The following is an 18913-nucleotide window of genomic DNA, read 5'->3' as shown; positions in this document are numbered from 1 at the left end:
TGCATTAGCAGATAAGACAACGGGGCAGCTTGCTTGACAGTATTTCTCAGTTCGGTTGACATCTCTTTTTTGTTATTAGATGGTGGAAAATGAATAGATAGGCCATCTCAAAAGAGTGCAGCACAGAGCAATGACGTCAGACAGACAAAATAAGCTTTCTGTTCCGTCTGCATTTGCAAAGATACATACTGTGAATATATTCCAGGGTTGTTTTTGTTGGTTTTTTTTTTAAGCTCCTCACAATGGTACACTTTTATTTATTCACACCATTGTGATAGCTGTGTGGAAAGAAGTGGGAGAGTTACAAACTGTAAATACTGCATCGTAAAAGTAGCTAAAAGCATGTGCTGCAGCCATTCCTTCACCAGGAAGTCATTTTGGTTGTTTTAGTAGCCCAGACCAGTTTTTGTTGAGGTAATACTGAAATATTCCAGGGGTGGGTCAATACTCCCCCCTCCCTCTGCCTCCCAAACAGGGGCTTTGCAGTTGGCTCTACACCAGGGGGTTTTGCTGTCATCCTTTCCATTAAGACATGCTGGAAGCTGTTTGTTGCTTTCAGGACAGATGAAACCAAATCTGGGCTACCTAGACCCTGCGAAGACCACACTGACAGAGCTGGAGACAGACAAGGTGGTTTTTGTCCTGAAGCCCGGGATGAGCATTGGCCCATATCCCGCACGGCTGCTCCGGCTGCGTGGGAATCCCAGTGCAAGGAGTCCATGTCCTGTTTATGATTGTCCGGAGACTAGAGAAAGCACTCTGAATTCAAACATATCAGCAACTTCCCTGAAATGCAAACACTGCACATGTGTGCACAGAATGAATTAACTGTTTGACAAATTCAGGCAAGCTTGGTATTGGCGTTTTCTGCCATTTCGCAAGCAAGGGGACTGTTGTTGGAATTCACTTGCAGAGTACGAGGCTGAGCAGCCTCACACCAGCTTGCTTTCAGGCTGTGATGGATTCTGGTTTAAGCCCATGTACCAGATTAATACGAAAGGCTGCAACTTATGTGCACCTAGACTGAAACTAATGAAGCTAATGAAGGTTATAACACAGGGCAGGGCTTTCCTGATACTGTTTCCTTAGTGACTTTCACCGTTAAATGGTTCTGGTACTTCCTGTTGAAGCAAGAGGCCTCACGAGTTGTGTGTGATGAGGAGCAGGTGACAGAAACACGTTGAGCTGAGCCAGGCGAGTACAAATCTTTTTCTTCCATGGCAAAGCAGAGTCTCCCAGAGAAGTGTTTTCCATGCACTGTTAAAACTCAGGGCATTACTCATTCGGATGAATTAAGCAGCCTGCCCACAAAATCTAGTGACTGTGTATCCACTGAAATGTTCTTGCATTGTGTATTTTAAAATACAGCTAAAATTCACTAAAATATATATTTAAGAAGTTTCCCATTGAGGAAAAACTAGCTTGTTTAAGTCACAGATGTAGAAAACTTGAATGTCTGGAGAACACCTTTTTGAAATACTGCTGAAGAGAACATCAAGCTCAGCAGGTGGAGGTGGAGGTCAGAGAACCATTGGGGGCCAAAGAGAGAAGAATAACTTTTCTGGGTTACTACAGGTCACCATTGCTAGCAGCGAATCAGTGGTCACCCACCTCCGCAGCTCTGCGGAAAAAAGCCTTTTGAGAGCATCCTGGTCCTGGGAAGCAATATCTGCTCCCGTCCCCAGCAGTATGAAGGACTCCAGTGCTGAAGCAATAGGTTTAATAGAGAAATCTAGCAAGAAGAAAACAAAATTCATAGTTGGCTTGAAGAGGAAAGTGAGGAGTATCAAATGCCTCATCTTTTAAAATGGTTAGGCTTATGATGTGAGTTCTTCTCTACTGAAGGCAGTTACATATAACAAATGCAAGTCTTTTCCTGCAAATTTTCCTTACTTAGGTCTGCAGACAGGTATAGTTATAGCAGAACTTCCCATCTCTCCAAAATCAAATCTTTGTTTTCCATCCTGAATATCAGCCTTGGCTACCAAACAGCTGACTTTGATTCTGCAGAGATTTGGCAAGGTGGAGCCTTGCACCTACAAAATCCCCCAAAGCCCATGGGATGTCTCAGGCCTGTAGAGCGTTTCCCCATGTTCTCCTCTCTCGGTTCTTCTGCTCTAGTCATCGCTGGAGCATGGCAGAGCCCTTCAGCTGTTTGCCAAGACAACACGATTCACATCTGTTACATGGTGGCTTTTAGGCTCTCCCCACGGGTTTAAGCACATGTGGTGGAGCGTCATGATTTGTTGTTATCCTTTGAAATGCGGATGTAGCTGTGCTCCTCTGCTTGAGAAGGCAAAGTCAAACCGAGTGCTTTGCACACGGAATGGAAAGCGGTAAATTTTGCAATGTTCCTTACTTCCTGGGCAACTGTGTTACAGAGCCAGTGAGGCCGTGTCCAGCAGAGAGAGCTTACTCATCTAGTAGAGAATTCAGCTGTGCCAAGGCTTCCATCCTGCAGCACTAGGTGGCCTTGTAGATGTCCTGGAGTGACGTGATTGAGCATGCTAAAGCCAGAAGACTGAGAACTGAGTTTGATTCCTGAGTTTTACTTAGGACCACTGATTGCTCAGAGAGCAACAGGTACTTTCTTAAACCCAACAGTATCTCTTAAGTGTACTACATATGCGATGTCTTTGTAATGATATTTTTCTATATATATGTATATAGAGAGAGAGATATATATATATACAGACCCATATGCGGTTGGCCATGACTCATCAATTGATTATGCATTGGAAGAGAATTATACCAAAGAGCTGACCTTTCCAAATCAAACATATATATCTTTGATAATTGTCACCCTCCCCAGGAAGTTAAGAATTGCAGCTGGGACTTGAGTCAAATTACGACATTTTGAGTTACTGGCACAGAATTTTCTTTTGGCTTCTGTAAATTTATAATCTGAAGTCTGAGATTTCTCAGATTAGGTGGCTGCACACAGTACCCCAGTGACTGTATGTGTTCTTAACTACGCCTGAAGTGATGATGGGTGAAAAAGGTTTTAAGAAGAATTTTTGTCTACATCTTCTAAGGACATATCCTCCAATGTAAATCATGAACGACTGCAGCCTTGCATTTTTATCACATACTCTATTAGTGCTCTCCCTCTCACTCATCTTGGGCAGTGAAACTACATTACTCATCTCCAATTTTATTAGCTGTCAGTTTCTCATTTTTGTGTTGTACTGCAACCCTGCAGGTTTTGGAAAGCACTTATTCCAGGGGAATGATGTATCTTATATAACTTACGAGCTGAATATAAAGTTCCTGAGATCATGGAGCCCTGCTAAAGAGAATTTACACAGCCATATACACCAGAAGGTCATTGCAATTTTATAATTTTAAAATACTTCTGAGGTTGTACATTTATTCAGTAGTGACTCTTTCTGCATTTAAAAGCATCAGGAAAAAAATTCTGCTTCTGACCAAAAAGGTGGTGTGATGCAGAGACACCAGGAGCAGCAGTGAGACTTAGGGCTGCAATCTGGTTTCCACTGAACTCCACAGTTAAAGCGATTTCCTGGAACAAGAGGGTATCATTGCAGAAGAAAAGGATTTGCAGAATGTTACAAAGTCAGTTTTATTTCCTCAAACTGTAGGAGGTATAAGCTCAGTCAGGCATTGTTAGTAAACAAGATCTAGAGCACTTAAGGGAAGGATCCAATCACAAACTCAATTGGTCCGTTAACCACATGTAATATTATTTACCTAAGTGCCCCTTCTGGACTGTTTCATAACTCAGGTTTATAACCAATTTTAAAAAGATCAATATTACTGAGCACACAGCCTCTGAGGACGCTGAGAGAGTCAGGCCATTGTAGCAGTTCTCGTCCATGATTTCCAGACCTGAAGTCACAGATTAGAAATGCAAAATGAGGAAAATACTCTCCCTGAAATACTAAAAAGAAAAAATAGCCTTGGAGAGAAGGATGGAAGGAAGCAGTGAAGTAAGATGTGTTGCAAGTGATTGGTTCTTTAACTGGGCTGATACAACTAGAAAATACAGGCTTTCCAGCATATACACCATTCTGCAGATCTGAGAGAGATGTAGTGACATTTGAAGCCACACACACAGTTTTGCCAACGTGTGTCAGAGTGAATCTCCAGTAGGAGGGAACAACCAACCGCTCTGTTCGCAACTTGGCAGATGGGGTGTTTTGTTGTCTGCGCTAATGTGTGATGTGAGTTGGCTGCTCGTACCGAGTCCCATCAAGTGGGAAAGGTAGCTCTTGTCTGTTGGTCTTGTGTTTGAGATCCGGAATTTGAGTTGTTCCTCGGGTAGTCGATGCTCACACCAGCTGGGAGCCATGAGTTCCGTGCCCTGGTGTTGGCTGGGATAGAGTTAATTTTCTTCCTAGCCACTGGTATAGTGCTGTGTTCTGGGCTTAGTTGCCAGCTGGGGTTAAACCATGACGGTCCAGTATCTAAATTCAGTACCCCTACAAGTCTCTGCTGTTCCCATTACACAAGGACTCACGACCAGGGGCAATGGTGCTTTTCTACCTCTTCATCGGCATCACGAAAAGTCAAATGATGATAAAAGCAAATAAAAGCCAGGCAAGTCCTATTTTATAATGGATGTGAACTGGCACTGGCTTCTACCCTCTCAGTTCTACTCGTCCCATTTCATACAGGTAATTCTGGTTCCCGTGGGACAGTGGCATGTGGGAGTGTGTTGTGTGTACAGTGGGAAATGACGGTTCAACTGCTAACAGATCCTAAAAGAAATTGTAGGGAAAACTCTTGAAATTGTTAGTGACACAAGGCAGTGCTGCTGAGTGACCTTTGCCTGTCTCTATTCATTAACCACGTCTCTAACTAATGGCCACTTATTCAGTGCTGCTCCCTGTCTCCCTGATTTCATATGGACGGTGACATGTATAAAACCACTCCTTGCTTTTCAGCAAAAGCCATTGTTTTCAGCCCTTGGCTGAAGTATTACCATTCCCTTGTCATTGTACCATGTCCACCCCAAGAGTCCAGCCCAAAAGCAGCTCTTCAGCATGAAAAAAGGCAGTCCTGTTGGTGCAGGGGATAGATACATCTGAACTGAGTGTCGGAAGATGCAAATAAATTTTTACAGGGATAGAAGAACATTTTGTGTTATTAGGCAAAGTAATGTGGCTGGAAAGCTTCCTTCCCCAAACAAGACAAGCTGTTTCTGCCAGGTATGGCTGCTTTGCAGGGGCTAAAGTTCTCATTTCTGTGCCAGGCAACATAGAAGTGATGTCAGGTTGAAATGGCTTGAAGATCTGGACTAATAATTCAGGGAGAAGGGCGACCCAACTGGAGAGAGGTGATAGAGTCCAAATTGAGTGGTAAGTCCTCTTCCCCTTATCTTGTGTAGTTTGTTATGTGGTTCTCTTAGTTTTTCTACACCTGGTTGTGCTGCAGGTATCGCCATTGCATTAGCCAGCCATTGGATACTGTCCGATGCATCTGCCGTCAGGCACAAGGCTGGAAGAAAATTTCCTTGCCCCTAGTATTAACTCAAGTTGCAGAAAATGCTTCTCTGTGAAGAGAATTCATATGGAAAACGTGCATTTTCAGGCTCTCTGCACAGATTCCAAAATTTTATTGTCGCTGTGTTCTTATTTTCGCTACCTTTCAAGTACTTCATTGCTGCTTCTCTCTAGGCACCTATGAATTGCCTACCCCTTTTCCTACCTGGATTTCATCAATATTTTTGTGATTTTCTAACGGTTAGGTGGGAGACAGTACCACTGTGGGACAAACAAGCGGTCTAGGGTCTACCAGCATTGTTTCTTTCACTGCGAAATGCTGCGTCCCGGAGATCGGTGGTGTTTGGAAGTGGTAGCCAGAGCGAAGTGATCCTTGGGCTCATTTGCTCTATCTGCATGTTTTGTCTGATGCTCTGTTGGCCACTTTTGGAAGAGAACGACAGCAGGCTTGGAAGATTCATCTGCAGTTGTGCTGGACCTCAGGGTGAGGGGTGGCTCAACAGCTGAAGGTTTTCCTGAAATCTTCCATGTAATCCAGGCAGACATACATTAGTTTTGATACCGATGCAATAATTTCCAAAGCCAGTCAGCAGTGTGTGTTTGTTGGGGTATTCAGATGATGGCCTGAGAAGAATTCAGGGCAAATAATTCATTTTGTGAGTCTTCCCTGTTGAGTTTTATTGCAGCTTCTTATGTGCTTTCTTGGGCTGGGTTGTACTGAGAAATGAGATCTCAGTGAGAAGTTGAGATATCTGAAGCTTTCTTTTCTTTATATAAAATTGTTGGAAAGGACAGGGATTCAATTCTGGCATGATGTTTCATAAGGTGACAGTTCTTATAACTCATTGCAAATGTTACTCACCATCTACAAAACATTCAATTAAACCGAAGAACAGTGAGAAATATCCAGTTCGACTTTAGCAGCTGCAGTTGTCACCAGAATCCTTGAGGTATCTTGGAGCCAACAGATTGTCCCCTGGAGGCCACCACATGTGGCTGCTGTCCTGTGCCACCAGTCCCACCGGTTGGTGTGCCCTGCTCCTGTGAGCCACATCGACACACGAGGATCAAATTTCCCTTCCCATTTGGGCTTATCCTTCCTTTCCCAAAGATCTCTCTGGTCCTAACTTGTTAATCAGACCTGTTCTGCATCCTTTTGTGTCCTTTCAGTATTTTGGTGGGAATTGGCTGGACCCTGCAGGGGTAACATTTTCAAAAACAAAATTTGAAAAATGACATGTGATCCTGAGTCCTTCTGAAAATCAGAGTAGTTGGTTATACATGTAGTTTATTGAGACTTCAAGCTCCTCAGTCACTCGAGATCCTTCCTTAATTCTAAAACTTTAGTGGCATAACGTTTCCGTAGAAAATTAGCCAATATATTTATGATGGTTTCTATCAGATCATAGGTCCTTTTGCCTCTAATGCCTTTGTGTGCATCTTCAGGTTGAAGCATGTGTGCAGAGAGCTGCAACTCTGGAAATGTAACAGACAAAAACTTTTCTGGTAGGAAACCAGGAGAGCACATTTTTTGAGATGCCAAACTCGTTGTTTCAGATCCCTGGCTCCCCAGGAATTTTGCAGATGTAACTTTGCCGTGTGCTACAACCACCCACGATTTTGTGGTGTGAGCTGGGCTGGAGCTCAGATCCACCCACGCCGGCACCGCCGGGCCCATGGCGCTGGAGCTGGAGGCAAAACGCAAACGGGCTCTGCTGAACATGGTGGGATGGTGAAAACAGAACCCGTGGCGTCTCGCTCCCCGTTCGGCATCTGAGCCACAAGATCCTGCTCATTACCTCTTTCTCAAAACCTCCTTTTTCCCCTGGATAAGGCACTAAAGTGGAACAAAACACTGGCTAATTTGCTGCAGGAAACCATTGAGCTCTGGGCAAGGAGATGGAGTACGTCATCAATTAGTTATAGCTGCTGATGTCCCCTGGTCCTGATTTGGTGAGGTTTATCAATGCCAAGCAGAGGTATATACGCATAGCTCCTTTTTTCCTTGCGTGTGAATACCTGTCCAGCCACCTGCCAAGCTCTTTGAGCTATGGGAAAGAACAGTAATTCGTTCCGTTCGCTACACTTGTTCCAGGGCAGGATTCACTTCTCATTTTCCTGGACCATAAACAACATCACTGCCTCTGGAGAGCAAGGGTGCTGGCTTCCTACATCAACCTATCTTTAGGTCCTGTTTATAAGTGAGGAGAGTGAGAAAATATGTTTAAAAACATGTAAGCTTTAAAACTAAAACTGTGACCTAGTCAAAGACTAAACATTAGGGGAAAATATAAACCTATTTTAAGAGCTGGAAGCAGAGAAGGAACAGCAAAAATGATCAAAATAGATCTTATTACTGTGAATAGGAGGGTGTAAATCAGCATCTCCCGTCACTATTGGTGCAAAGATGATGAGGACCTGTCTTGGCGGTGAAAAAGGAGGGAACTGAAGAAACACTGAGCGGGAAGTAAAGCAAAGATGAGAAATCCACCTATTTGCACATGTGATAGGTTATCCATAAATAACAAGATCATGGCATAGTGTTTAAACCAAATTTAAAAATACACTGAGTGTCTCTCATTCTGCGTACCTCTTCTGAGCAGTAGCGTAACCTTTATTTTTTCAGATGGCCTTTGAATGTGGGGTTGCTCTGGGGGTGTGACAGTCACCGTGTTGAGAATAAAACAGCTTAAAAAGGGATCGGAAACTTTTACTGCAATGGACCTTTGGAAATTTGTCCCCTGCGAGGAGCAAAAAGGGGTTGTTCGTCTGTTTTGTCACTTAAGGCGTGCTTCTTCTTCCCCCGTAGGCTGCCCGGTCACTATGAACAATGGCCCAGCTATACTACAAAAAGGTAAACTATTCACCGTACAGAGACCGGATCCCGTTGCAGATCGTGCGAGCGGAGGCAGAGCTCTCGGCGGAGGAGAAGGCCTACCTCAGCGCTGTGGAGAAGGGGGACTATGCCAGCGTGAAACATGCCTTGCAAGAGGCAGAGATCTACTACAACATCAACATTAACTGTATGGATCCTCTTGGTCGCAGTGCCCTTTTAATAGCCATAGAGAACGAAAACCTGGAGATCATGGAGTTGCTTTTGAGCCACAGTGTGTATGTGGGAGATGCTCTGCTGTATGCAATACGGAAAGAGGTGGTGGGAGCTGTGGAGCTGCTGCTGAATTACAGGAAGCCGAGTGGTGAAAAACAGGTTAGTTGAGTGTTCCAGTTCAGTTTTATGCCGTTATCCTGCATTAGGAAAGCAGTACTGCGCAGAGAGGTGTTGTGCATAAAACAAAGTCAGTCCTTAATGCAGATCCATTGCTTTAAATCCCCAGAGCAGACGTGGGCAGTCCTGTTTGGATGCTAACGTTCCAGTCTGAGCAAACATATTCTGCCCGAATTAAATAACTCAGCATTTTTGATTTCACTCAGTGTTCTTTTCAGTCTTACAGTGTTTGTGAACATACTGATTTGTAGGTTGATTTATACACGCACACTTTGTAAAGGAATTTGGGGCTGTCTGAAAATATATTACAATCTATATATGTGAACTATTGCCATGCTGTTCTACTGATATTGAGTGGAATTGCTTTTCATAAGTAAATCCTGAAAACACATGAGCTTATAAATAACGGTAAGCAAGCAAGCAGTCTGCTAGGTTTCAGTACTTAGCCGTAGTACAGACATATCGTCTTGGTCTCCATCTCCAGAGAGCTCTACTTCAGAAATGCAGAGCAGTACATAACGTAACAGCATGAGCTAAGCTGCTGTATATGCCTTGGAGGAAGGATCCTTAGCTACAAAACCATCAGTAAGTTACAGAAGGATCTTTGTGGAAAACCACAGTGTGAATCCTGTCACTTTAACTATCACATATCACACTGTCCCTAACTTTTCTTTTTTTTTTTTTTCTTTTCCTTCTTTTCATTTGCAAGCGCTACTGCCAATAACTAGAATAGTTTATATACATTACTGACCACTGACAATTTTCGCATGTTCACTGCTTAGAAAGGAACATTCAAAACTGGATAATCCTTATATGTCAAGCCTCATTTTGAAGTCTGCTTGAACACATCCTTCTGTGTGTGAAAGAAGAAAATTACTGATACCAGTCGATCATAGAATAACAAGTTTTCAAGGGATAGGCCCTTTAGTACATAGTTTTTCAATAGTAATTTTACGTAGCCAAAGCAAACAATAAGGATCAACCCTGACAACATTCAGGAGTGCTCGGCTTAATACTTAGGAACGGCAGCGTTCTGCATGCTATAGCAATGTGATTCTAATGTGTGGTTTAAGCACTAGAGAGATTAGGAATCTCTTTTATCAAACCTAAAACTTGGAATGCTAGTACCAGGTTTTAGTCTGACAAAATATAAGCAGCAAAATATGGATCACAGATGCAGGTTGAGCCATTTTTTTCTTGGTCTTCTAGAAAGATTGACCATGCTGTAGACCAACAAGACAGAAAGTAGAAGTTTTTTCAGTATCATGAGGAACTGCCAGCAATCACTGCAGGTTAATGACAAGTTTCTCCTGAAATGTCATGGAAAGCAAGTGATGGGATTCACGTGGATTTCTGCAAGATCTCTTGAATACCAAAACTTGTGTCCACTCAAATTCACAGCATTACTGGCTTAAGTGGACAGAGGTCCATGAAATAACATTGATTTACGGCAGCTGAAATTCAGCTCCAACATCTCTAGTTCAGTGACACATTTCACAGTAGGTCTCTTTCATTCTTCTTTATCTCTATGCCAATGTTCAGCTGTCCTTCTGTAGCTAGGTTTGCATCAGCTGTCAAGTTTACAACTTGAAGGAGAACACGTGTGTGGGAGAAGAGATGCGGTGCCAGTTTTGGCTTTATTTACAAGGTTTGTTACAAGACCAGATTTCGTCAGTACGTTTTAGACTAGTACTGCCTTGATGCAAATCCTATGTGCAGACTAGGATTAACTTCCCCAGCTGTGGTTCAGCTCTCATGTAGACTGCAGGCAGTGTTTGCTGGTAGAGAGCTGCAGGACTGCACTTCCATTTCAGCAGTTTCACTGATAGTTCATGCAGTGATGGTAACTTAGGTTTATTTCGCGTATAGAAATACAACATTAATTGGAAAGAAGTGCTTAGTTAAGCAAAGCTGGGTCAAAGTTAGGTAGCTTCTCAAAACACAAAGCTAACACAGGAGGGATTTTTGAACACAAGTTCCTGATGCTAATTCCAACAGCAGTATCGATATACATTCAGTAATTATCTTTGCTGGACCCTTTCTCAGAAAGTCCTTTGGGAATCCCATACCTAATTGCTTTCACAAAAAGCACCTGATAAATCAGATCAGCACAGCTTTGTCCCAAGCAGCTACTTAGATGGTCTAAAACATATAGAAAACCTGCTTTTTTGGTTGAGTAGTAACACAAATTCACACTTCATGGAACAGTTTCTGTTTGGCTGAGAAATTCGTAAGATAGTGCTACAGGACTTTTATATGAAGTTTAGTGTGATCTATTAATTAAATGTACAGAAGGTTCAGTTTGCCTGAACAAACCTGTGTGAAAACAGCTCTTTGACTCACTTGTAGCAGCCTGTTTCCAATTAGGGGCTATTTTCCTTTGCTGGACTCCAGGCAAAGGAGCGCTCTCTCTTCAATGTCCAGTATGTTGCCTTCGTTCATCTGAGTCCAGGGTCTGTGGAAACCTGTTAGTTCCCATTTTCCTGCTGTCTGCCTGTGAGGTGGTTATTTGACTCTACACCACAGTCTGTGTCTCTGACTGCCAGGCATGAAGAGCTGTTCCTGTTTGTGGCTGTTCACGTCAGCTCAGTTAATTGTTACAGACCTGACCTGCAAAGCAGTTTCGCTCGCCAGCCACAGCGTCTCTAAGAGGTGATGTGTCCTGGGCGCTCCATACCTGTCTCTTGAGAGCTGCCCAAGGGGAAGAGCTCTGCTTTTCGCCTGGATGATGACCTTTTCAGGGAGCAAAAGTAAAAAAACTTTCAAATATAAGAAGTGACCTTTGTTGTGTTCCTTACGTTAAGAGAATCAGGGTCTCATTCGTGATGTAAGGGACAGGGCGAAATGGCTGAAGAGCTCTGGCGGCAGAGATGCTCGTGTCCTGTTATTAAGCGAACACAGGCAGGCATTGTTCTGCAGACTTTTGCTAGACTGCTGGTTTAGTGCTATTTACTGCAAATGCCACGACCATGGCAGGGGTAAGTCATAGCCAGTAACTATAACAACATGCTTCTCCCGCACTGCAGCCGTGCGTGCACAGGGTGTCTCGGGAGAGCAAGAAATTACTCTGTTTACACGTGGAACAGGTGAGAGCCAGGAGCATGATCCACCTCTCTCTAAAAGCTGCTGCAAAGCACATGATAGATGATTGCGCTGAGCAGTGATGTGTTCACGTAGATATATTCCCTTTCAGGTTTACCTCCAAGCAAGGTTCACAGGCTATTTTAAGAACTCGGCATTTCTCCTCAAATCGGTTCTGCCCGGTCCTGACATCTCTGATTTTTTTTCACGGTGGGTGTGCAGGTGTGGTCCAGGGCGCGAGGGAAGATGCGGGTGTGCATCTGGTGCACGTGGCGCTGCTGGGACGTGGGCTGGGCCTGGCACAGCACCATGAGCCGAATTCTCAGGGAAATAAAGGAATATTCAATTATCTACTCAAAATAGATTAAGTAACACAAGAGCTCTTCTAGTTCTGTGGGTTTTTTACAAGTTCACTTGTTACATAATTTACTCAAATCCGTCCTCCGAGCTTATTTTTTAAACCGTAGTTTGCTTTGGCCAGTCACTTGGTTTTGCTGATTGGTCACTTAAATCATAGGATAGTTTGGTTTTCCCCAAACAGATGACAGACATTTGCAGAGAAAGCAGTCTATTCATGAATATTAAGAGGAACAACAAAACAAACTAATATTCATGGAACCTGAATGGTATGCAAGTGTTGTTTTTCCTGTGGAGATTTGCAGTCGGTGGATATGGATTCTCCAGGAAATACAAGTGAGCCTCATCTGGTGCTTTGATAGCTATTGTTGCTCTTCAGGACAGTGAAGAGGCTGATCTTGTACTGCGTAGCGGCCAAATAACAGTGTACACGTACTGAGACTGCTTGGCCTGGCAATCCGTATTCAGGTTTTCCACACGGGTGTCATGTTATTTGAATAAATAAGACAACAAAGCACTGTATAATTGTCAGAAAGAGCAGGGCTAGGTTAGGGACAGTGAAAATCAGGACACACAGATGCAGTATTGACTTTGGCCCAGGCTTATTGAGTCAGGTGGCTCATCTCTTTTGGGGTAGGAATGTTAAACTGCAGAATTGTCTGTGCACAGGACAGGTCCAATACAAACAATGGCAAAAGAAGAGGTTTTGTACTGCTCTATAGGAGCACGTCAAAACCAGAGATCTGGCTGTGGTTCTATGGGGTTGGAATTAACAGGGAACTTGAAATTACTTTTTTATTTTTTTGATTCAATATTACCATAGGAGCAAGGGAATGTGTATATGGAGCCTGTTGAACAAATTATCTTTTGCAGTAAAATCTTTGGTCTCCCAGCCTATTTGATCTTTGAGTTTTTGCTTTTTTTTTTTTTTCTTAATAGTCGTATCAGCATTTTTTCTTTTTACTATACAAACGTCAATGCAGTGGGTTATGTTTTCAGCCAGGCTGGAGTCTGCACCTAAACCGCACCAGCAAAGAGCAGGAAATACATGTCTGAGGATTCACGTTGTTCTACGCATTTGATTCATTGTCAATTTATCATCAGTAACAGTTGTATTTCCAGACATTTTGAAGCCCACTGAAATCAGGACAACTCTTCCCTTAGACTCCAGATGAGGCCTTCAGAGGCCTTTTCTTAGTAGCTTCTTGTGTGAATCCTGTGCGGTGGTCCCAGTTCTCCACCGACACGGTCTGGGCCGACTGCTGAGCGCTCCCTCTGTTCTTTAAGAAGCTGGAATCAGTCCTCTGAACTACTACACGTTCCTGCTGTAGCCATAAGCACCTTTACGGGAAGCTGTATTCTTCACAACAATCAGAGCTGACATCAAATGTTTACATAAGGATGATACTAGCATCTCTCTGGTATCTGCCAAAATTAGCACTTTGCTGGTGGCAGATGGCTCCAAACTGATCTGTTTCACAGATGGGACTACACACGCAACTCCTCAATAATGAGAATTAAAAAGAAAAAGGATCTCGGTATTTCAGACTGTGATGCAGTTTGTTTCAATGGTCCAAAGGCCTCCTGAACCAATGAGATCTCAGATACCCATCCATATGTCTTCCAAAAAAAGGAGCTTTACAGAAATAAGCTCAGGAAGAATATGGTTGTAAAGAGGAAACTGTAGAGAATAAAAGGCAAGTTTTCGGTCTTAGTTGCTCAGATACCTGCTGGTGGAAGGTTGCTGCACCTGATAGTATTAGCAAACTGAAAATGTGACCTCAAAAATCCTCTCTCAGATGAGCTGATGAATGAAAATCTGCCTTAATTTTTGTGTAGGTATCATAGATCAACAGCCTAGGGACAATCTTTTGTGTACCAGACATTGTACGTTGCATTAAACCAATTTATTCTTGCCCAAGTCCAGTAACCTTCTTGACTGAATGTGGTTTAGCTTAATTTTCCTACTTGCATAGGCTTCTTTGTCCTGTATGCAGAGTCCAGTGCAAAGTTTAGCTCTTGCCACTGACGGCCCTTGATTTTTGCAGACTTGCTGATACTCGTTAGCCGCACAAGCTCATTGCCGACGTTGTCAGCCCTATGCTGTCACCGACAGGACATTTTAAGTCAAAGGAAGCGGATCACTTGTCAGATATGACATAAAAGCTAGATTCTGCAGGCAATTATTAATTGAAAGAGAGGAGTTTTAGAAGCAGCTGGTGTTCCTTACGCCCTGGCTGACGTGGTTACTGTGGATCTGTCTCACCTGCAGGCAAAGTACACAGAGGTTTCTGCGCAGGACCAGCGGCTCTGGGGTTTGCAGCTGTGAGAAATGTTTTCCTGTCTCCTTATTGAAAGGTTTATCTTTCTTTTAGAGGAATGAGGCACTTGTGGACTTCCCGGCTCAAATTGCTAAGCCTTGCAGCACTGGCTCTTAACCTATAAGCCTAGGATGGACATGGGGAAATTGCTCAGATACAGGTTGAGCAAAGACGTCTTGCTTACGTGGTGGTAATAGATATTCTGGGTGCATGCACTGTCTTTTTCTGGAACATCATGGGCAAGGCCGGCGCCAGCACGCGTGGAGCGTTACAGAGGTGTGAAGCACAACAGAGTGATCAGAGCAAGCCTGAAGCGCAGGCCAATCTGTGTATCCCTCCTGCCATGTTCACCAGTGCATTCCAGCAGTAGGCGCGTTCTCCTGGAGCTTAAAAAGCTGAGCTAATTCAGGGAGGGGTTGCTGAAACGTGAGCATCTGTATCAAGGATCTCTACAGGCAGAACCTGCTCTTGTGGAGCTCTTGCAGTCGAGCGCTGGAACAGCGAGGGTAACAGGCTGGTTGCTGTGACTCAGTACAGGTACTGTGCCCTCTGCTGTGACTCAAAGCAGTGATTTCCATGCTAATATAAGAGGTCCAAAGTGAAAAGGGAAGGCTTAACCTGGTTAGATACACTCTGAGCAAGAGCAGGTTCTAAAGAATAGAAGCAGTTGAGAAAAACTGGCCACAAGTTTTCAGTATGAAAATATTTGAAAGGCACAATAAGGAAGAAAGATTGTGTCTGAAAACAGAAAACTAGTTATTACTGCTCCAAAGCCTAATGGCTCTGCTAGCATCCAAGCTTTTCATTATTTTTATTGATGCAGTAATAATTCACAGCTATAGTTAACGTGCCTTTGACATTGGTGGCTGCCTTCGAAATGAATTCCATCTAATTAAACTAAACAACAGAGAAACCAAAGACCACTTCAGTTAATGATTACATTTAACTGGGAATATCTTTCCTCCCTCCCCACTACCTTCTTCCTCAAATAATCTTAAATCTATGAGAAGGAGGTATGAGGCAAAATGAAGAGCTCTGGTGATATACGGCATAGACCCGACAAGTAGCATCAGGGCTTAGGCTCACAGGCTGCAGTACCAGCTACAAGACATATGACAGGGGCAAATAAGTCACTGGTTCCTTCTCCTAGGCCAACAGAAAATCTGTTATTAGTTCCTAGGAGAGCTGGTGGGATCAAGCAAAGAGCTGCATCACAGCATGCACAAACATGTCATGCTGGTAATTTAACATATAGACAGGTGGAGAAGTCAGGAATGCGCTGTTATACAAGATGCTTCCCGGGGAATTATCTTTATTAATTTGTGGAAGTGATCTTAGCACTTGCCTGCATTCAGCACTCTGTAAAGTGTATTTTCGGTGAGGAGTGATGTGTGCGTGGGATTCAGCTGGGTGGACTGCCCGTGGCGAACTATTCGTAGGGAAAAAAAAAATCCCGTTTGTGTTCCGACACAAGTGAACTTTTGGTCTCTCTACAGATCTGTTGATTAAGGTGTTAAGCCTCAAAAACCTGTATTTCATTACCTACCCAGCATCCATGAACGTGCTTAATTTACTCAGCACCCTTTGCTCACAAGCCCCAGTTACGGCATTAGCTGCTGCCTGACATCCCACCACACGGTTTTGCCTGTGGTCTGTATGTCTTCTGAAAGCCGGCAGGGGCTTTGACGCAGCTATCCAGATTCCACTGACACAAACATGCCGGAGAGGCTGCCTGGTGCAATAGCTGAAACACATTTTCCAAGGGAAGCTTCTTTGTATGGGGAAATTGAACATAAATTACAGGCTCCTCCGAAACAGAGCTCTGGGGTCTATAAAGAGGATGGTTTAGTAGGAGTCCCCTAGTCCTTATGTGGCTGTTGAATCAAGCTGTGCTGGGCTTTGCAAAGTAGAACGGCACCTTTATGGCTTGTTTGTCCCTTTGACTTTGGGTGGCAACAAGAGGCATAGGGAGAGCAGTGTAGGGGAAAGGGACCTGGAGGCCCTGGGGACACCAGGGTGACCATGAGCCGGCACTGGGCCCTTGTGGCCAGGAAGGCCAGTGGGACCTGGGGTGCTCAGTAGGTCAGAGAGGTTCTCCTGCCCCTCTACTCTGCCCTGGTGAGGCCACATCTGGAATATTGTGTCCAGTTCTGGGCCCCTCAGTTCCAGAAGGACAGGGAACTGCTGGAGAGAGTCCAGCGCAGCCACGAAGATGCTGGAGGGAGTGGAGCATCTCCCGTGTGAGGAAAGGCTGAGGAGCTGAGGCTCTGGAGCTGGAGAAGAGGAGACTGAGGGGTGACTCATTAATGGTTATAAATATGTAAAGGGGGAGTGTCAGGAGGATGGAGCCAGGCTCTTCTTGGTGACAACCAGTGATAAGACAAGTGGCAATGAGAGGTTCCACTTAAATATGAGAAGAAACTTCTTCCCAGTGAGGGTGCCAGAGCCTGGCCCAGGCTGCCCAGGGAGGTTGTGGAGTCTCCTTCTCTGCAGACATTCCAACCCGCCTGGACACCTTCTGTGTAACCTCATCTGGGTGTTCCTGCTCCATCAGGGGTTGTACTAGATGATCTTTCAAGGTCCCTTTCAATCACTAACATTCTGTGATTCTGTGAAATCAAAAAAGCATCGACTGAGAACAGTATTTTCCCTGCTCATCTCCGGATTGTTGCAGCAAGAGAACACTGCAAGCCAAGGTCTGTGCTGCGTCCTTGCCTTGGGAGAACATGCTGGAAAAGCGCCCGAGCCTGCGAGAGGCTCAGGGTCACGAGCATCGTTCTGCACACAGGTTGGTGGCAGCGCGAGAGGCTCGTGTGCTCCGCTCCAGTGCTCTTCGGGCACATGATGAGTTAGAGACAGTCTCTGAAGCATGAGGAGCATCTCATTAGCTAGATGTTGTAAACTACCTAGCATTAGAAATAACAAAGGGAGTCACTGCCTAAGTGGTACTAAAGGAAGATCGCAACCACACATATCTTATTCTCAAGCGAGACCCTGACACCAGTTATTTCTTTGCTGTCGCAAACTCTGGGGTCTTTTCACAAGCCACTTTGTCTTTTTCGTTAGTATAATAACAATGCCAAAAGCGCAGCCTAAGAGACAAAATGGGGAGAAATGCGGCCTCCTGCTTTGTGAGCGTCGAGATGCGTTTTGTGCCGCATCGTACAGCGCTGGGCTGGCACCAGATGCAGTCACTGGCTCCTCTCTGTGATCTTGTCTTGTGATCAAATCTATTTTTTTTTTTTTTTTAGAGGAATGTGATTAAATAGGAACACAACTCCACCTCTCCCAAGCAAAAAGCCCTTTTCAAGCCCCATTAGCAACACATTACCTCACCTAAACTTAATGAAACATCTCTCATCCGCACACAGTAATACTTTACAGGAAATAGGGATATTTTATGTACAAAGATGACATAAAAAGCTATGGATAGTATGATTATTAGCCTATATTAGCACATATTGTCCTTGTTGCCACTAAGTCAGAACAGAAAATACAGAGACCAGATAAAATGAATTAAGAAGCTGGACAAATCTTCCCTCCCAGAATAAATCCTGGAAAATATTAGAAAAAGAGTAGGTGTAATAAAATGAAGATTACCTCGAAGACAGAGCCTGCAGATTTCCAGCTAACCATGGCCTGTCTTGGTTTCAGCACGTTTGGGGTCAGGGGAACGCTTATCCATAAAATGAAAAAATATCTAAGATGCAGCGATGTTCCAAGGCCTTTAGTGTAGCTAATAAATTTACAGGACTGGATTAAGTGAGCTCTTTAACAAAATTCATTTCCAAACTGACGGCACTTTTGCCACTTTAGCAGCTTCTTTAATGTCTGGATTTGTAACAGTCCCAAACTCTTGTCCCTTGTTTGTTCTAACTGGCCATCGTTCAGCTGGCCCCAAGCTGTGCAAGCGTATGGTAAAACCAAGGTTCATTTGATAGCTGGTCATAGCATAGTGATTATGTGACATAACATCTGAGTTGTGACTACACTGAACTTCCCAACCATTCTTAGATGAGGAGCCATAACCAGGAGAGGGTGCAATTGCTCGTGGCACAACATGGGTTTCATGTCTCTAAACAAGGGCAGGCGCTCCAGCCGCTCTCCCTGCTGCAGTCAGTAGCTCTCAGCTGGAGCAAGACACAGAAATTCAGGGCAGACCTCAAGACTGCACTTCATTCACATATAAGAGGTTCAAACACAAGCTGAGTCTTTGACAGCATCCCTCTGTGACTTGGAGAATAAACTCCACACTGACTGCAGTCTTTCTTCAGTCCATCATCAAGTGCTCATCTTATTTCCCCCCAGCTCAGAAAGGGAGGCTGGCTCAGAGCAGAGAGCGCTCTAGCTGGAGTAAGTTGCCGTAGGCCATTTAAATGCATATTTGCAAAATCCTTTCCTTCTGAAGGCTTCTCTCTCAATTCCTCTTTTTTAATCCCCAACAAAAGAGAAGTCATGTAGCA

The 18913-nt window shown here is 44.1% G+C and overlaps 1 protein-coding gene across 1 annotated transcript in view; it reads left to right on the top strand.

Annotated features, from left to right (window-relative positions):
- The first annotated feature begins 8295 nt into the window (after positions 1-8295).
- Positions 8296-18913, top strand: part of TRPC5 (transient receptor potential cation channel subfamily C member 5) — a 63961-nt gene continuing 53343 nt past the window's right edge. Inside the window, exon 1 of the mRNA XM_065643229.1 lies at positions 8296-8673. Coding sequence (XP_065499301.1) covers positions 8296-8673 — 378 coding nt within the window. The remainder of the gene's footprint in view (positions 8674-18913) is intronic.

The sequence above is a fragment of the Caloenas nicobarica genome, chromosome 12 (genome assembly GCF_036013445.1).
Source record: "Caloenas nicobarica isolate bCalNic1 chromosome 12, bCalNic1.hap1, whole genome shotgun sequence".
Taxonomy (NCBI): Eukaryota; Metazoa; Chordata; class Aves; order Columbiformes; family Columbidae; genus Caloenas; species Caloenas nicobarica.
This window is presented reverse-complemented; position numbering and strand designations above follow the sequence as displayed.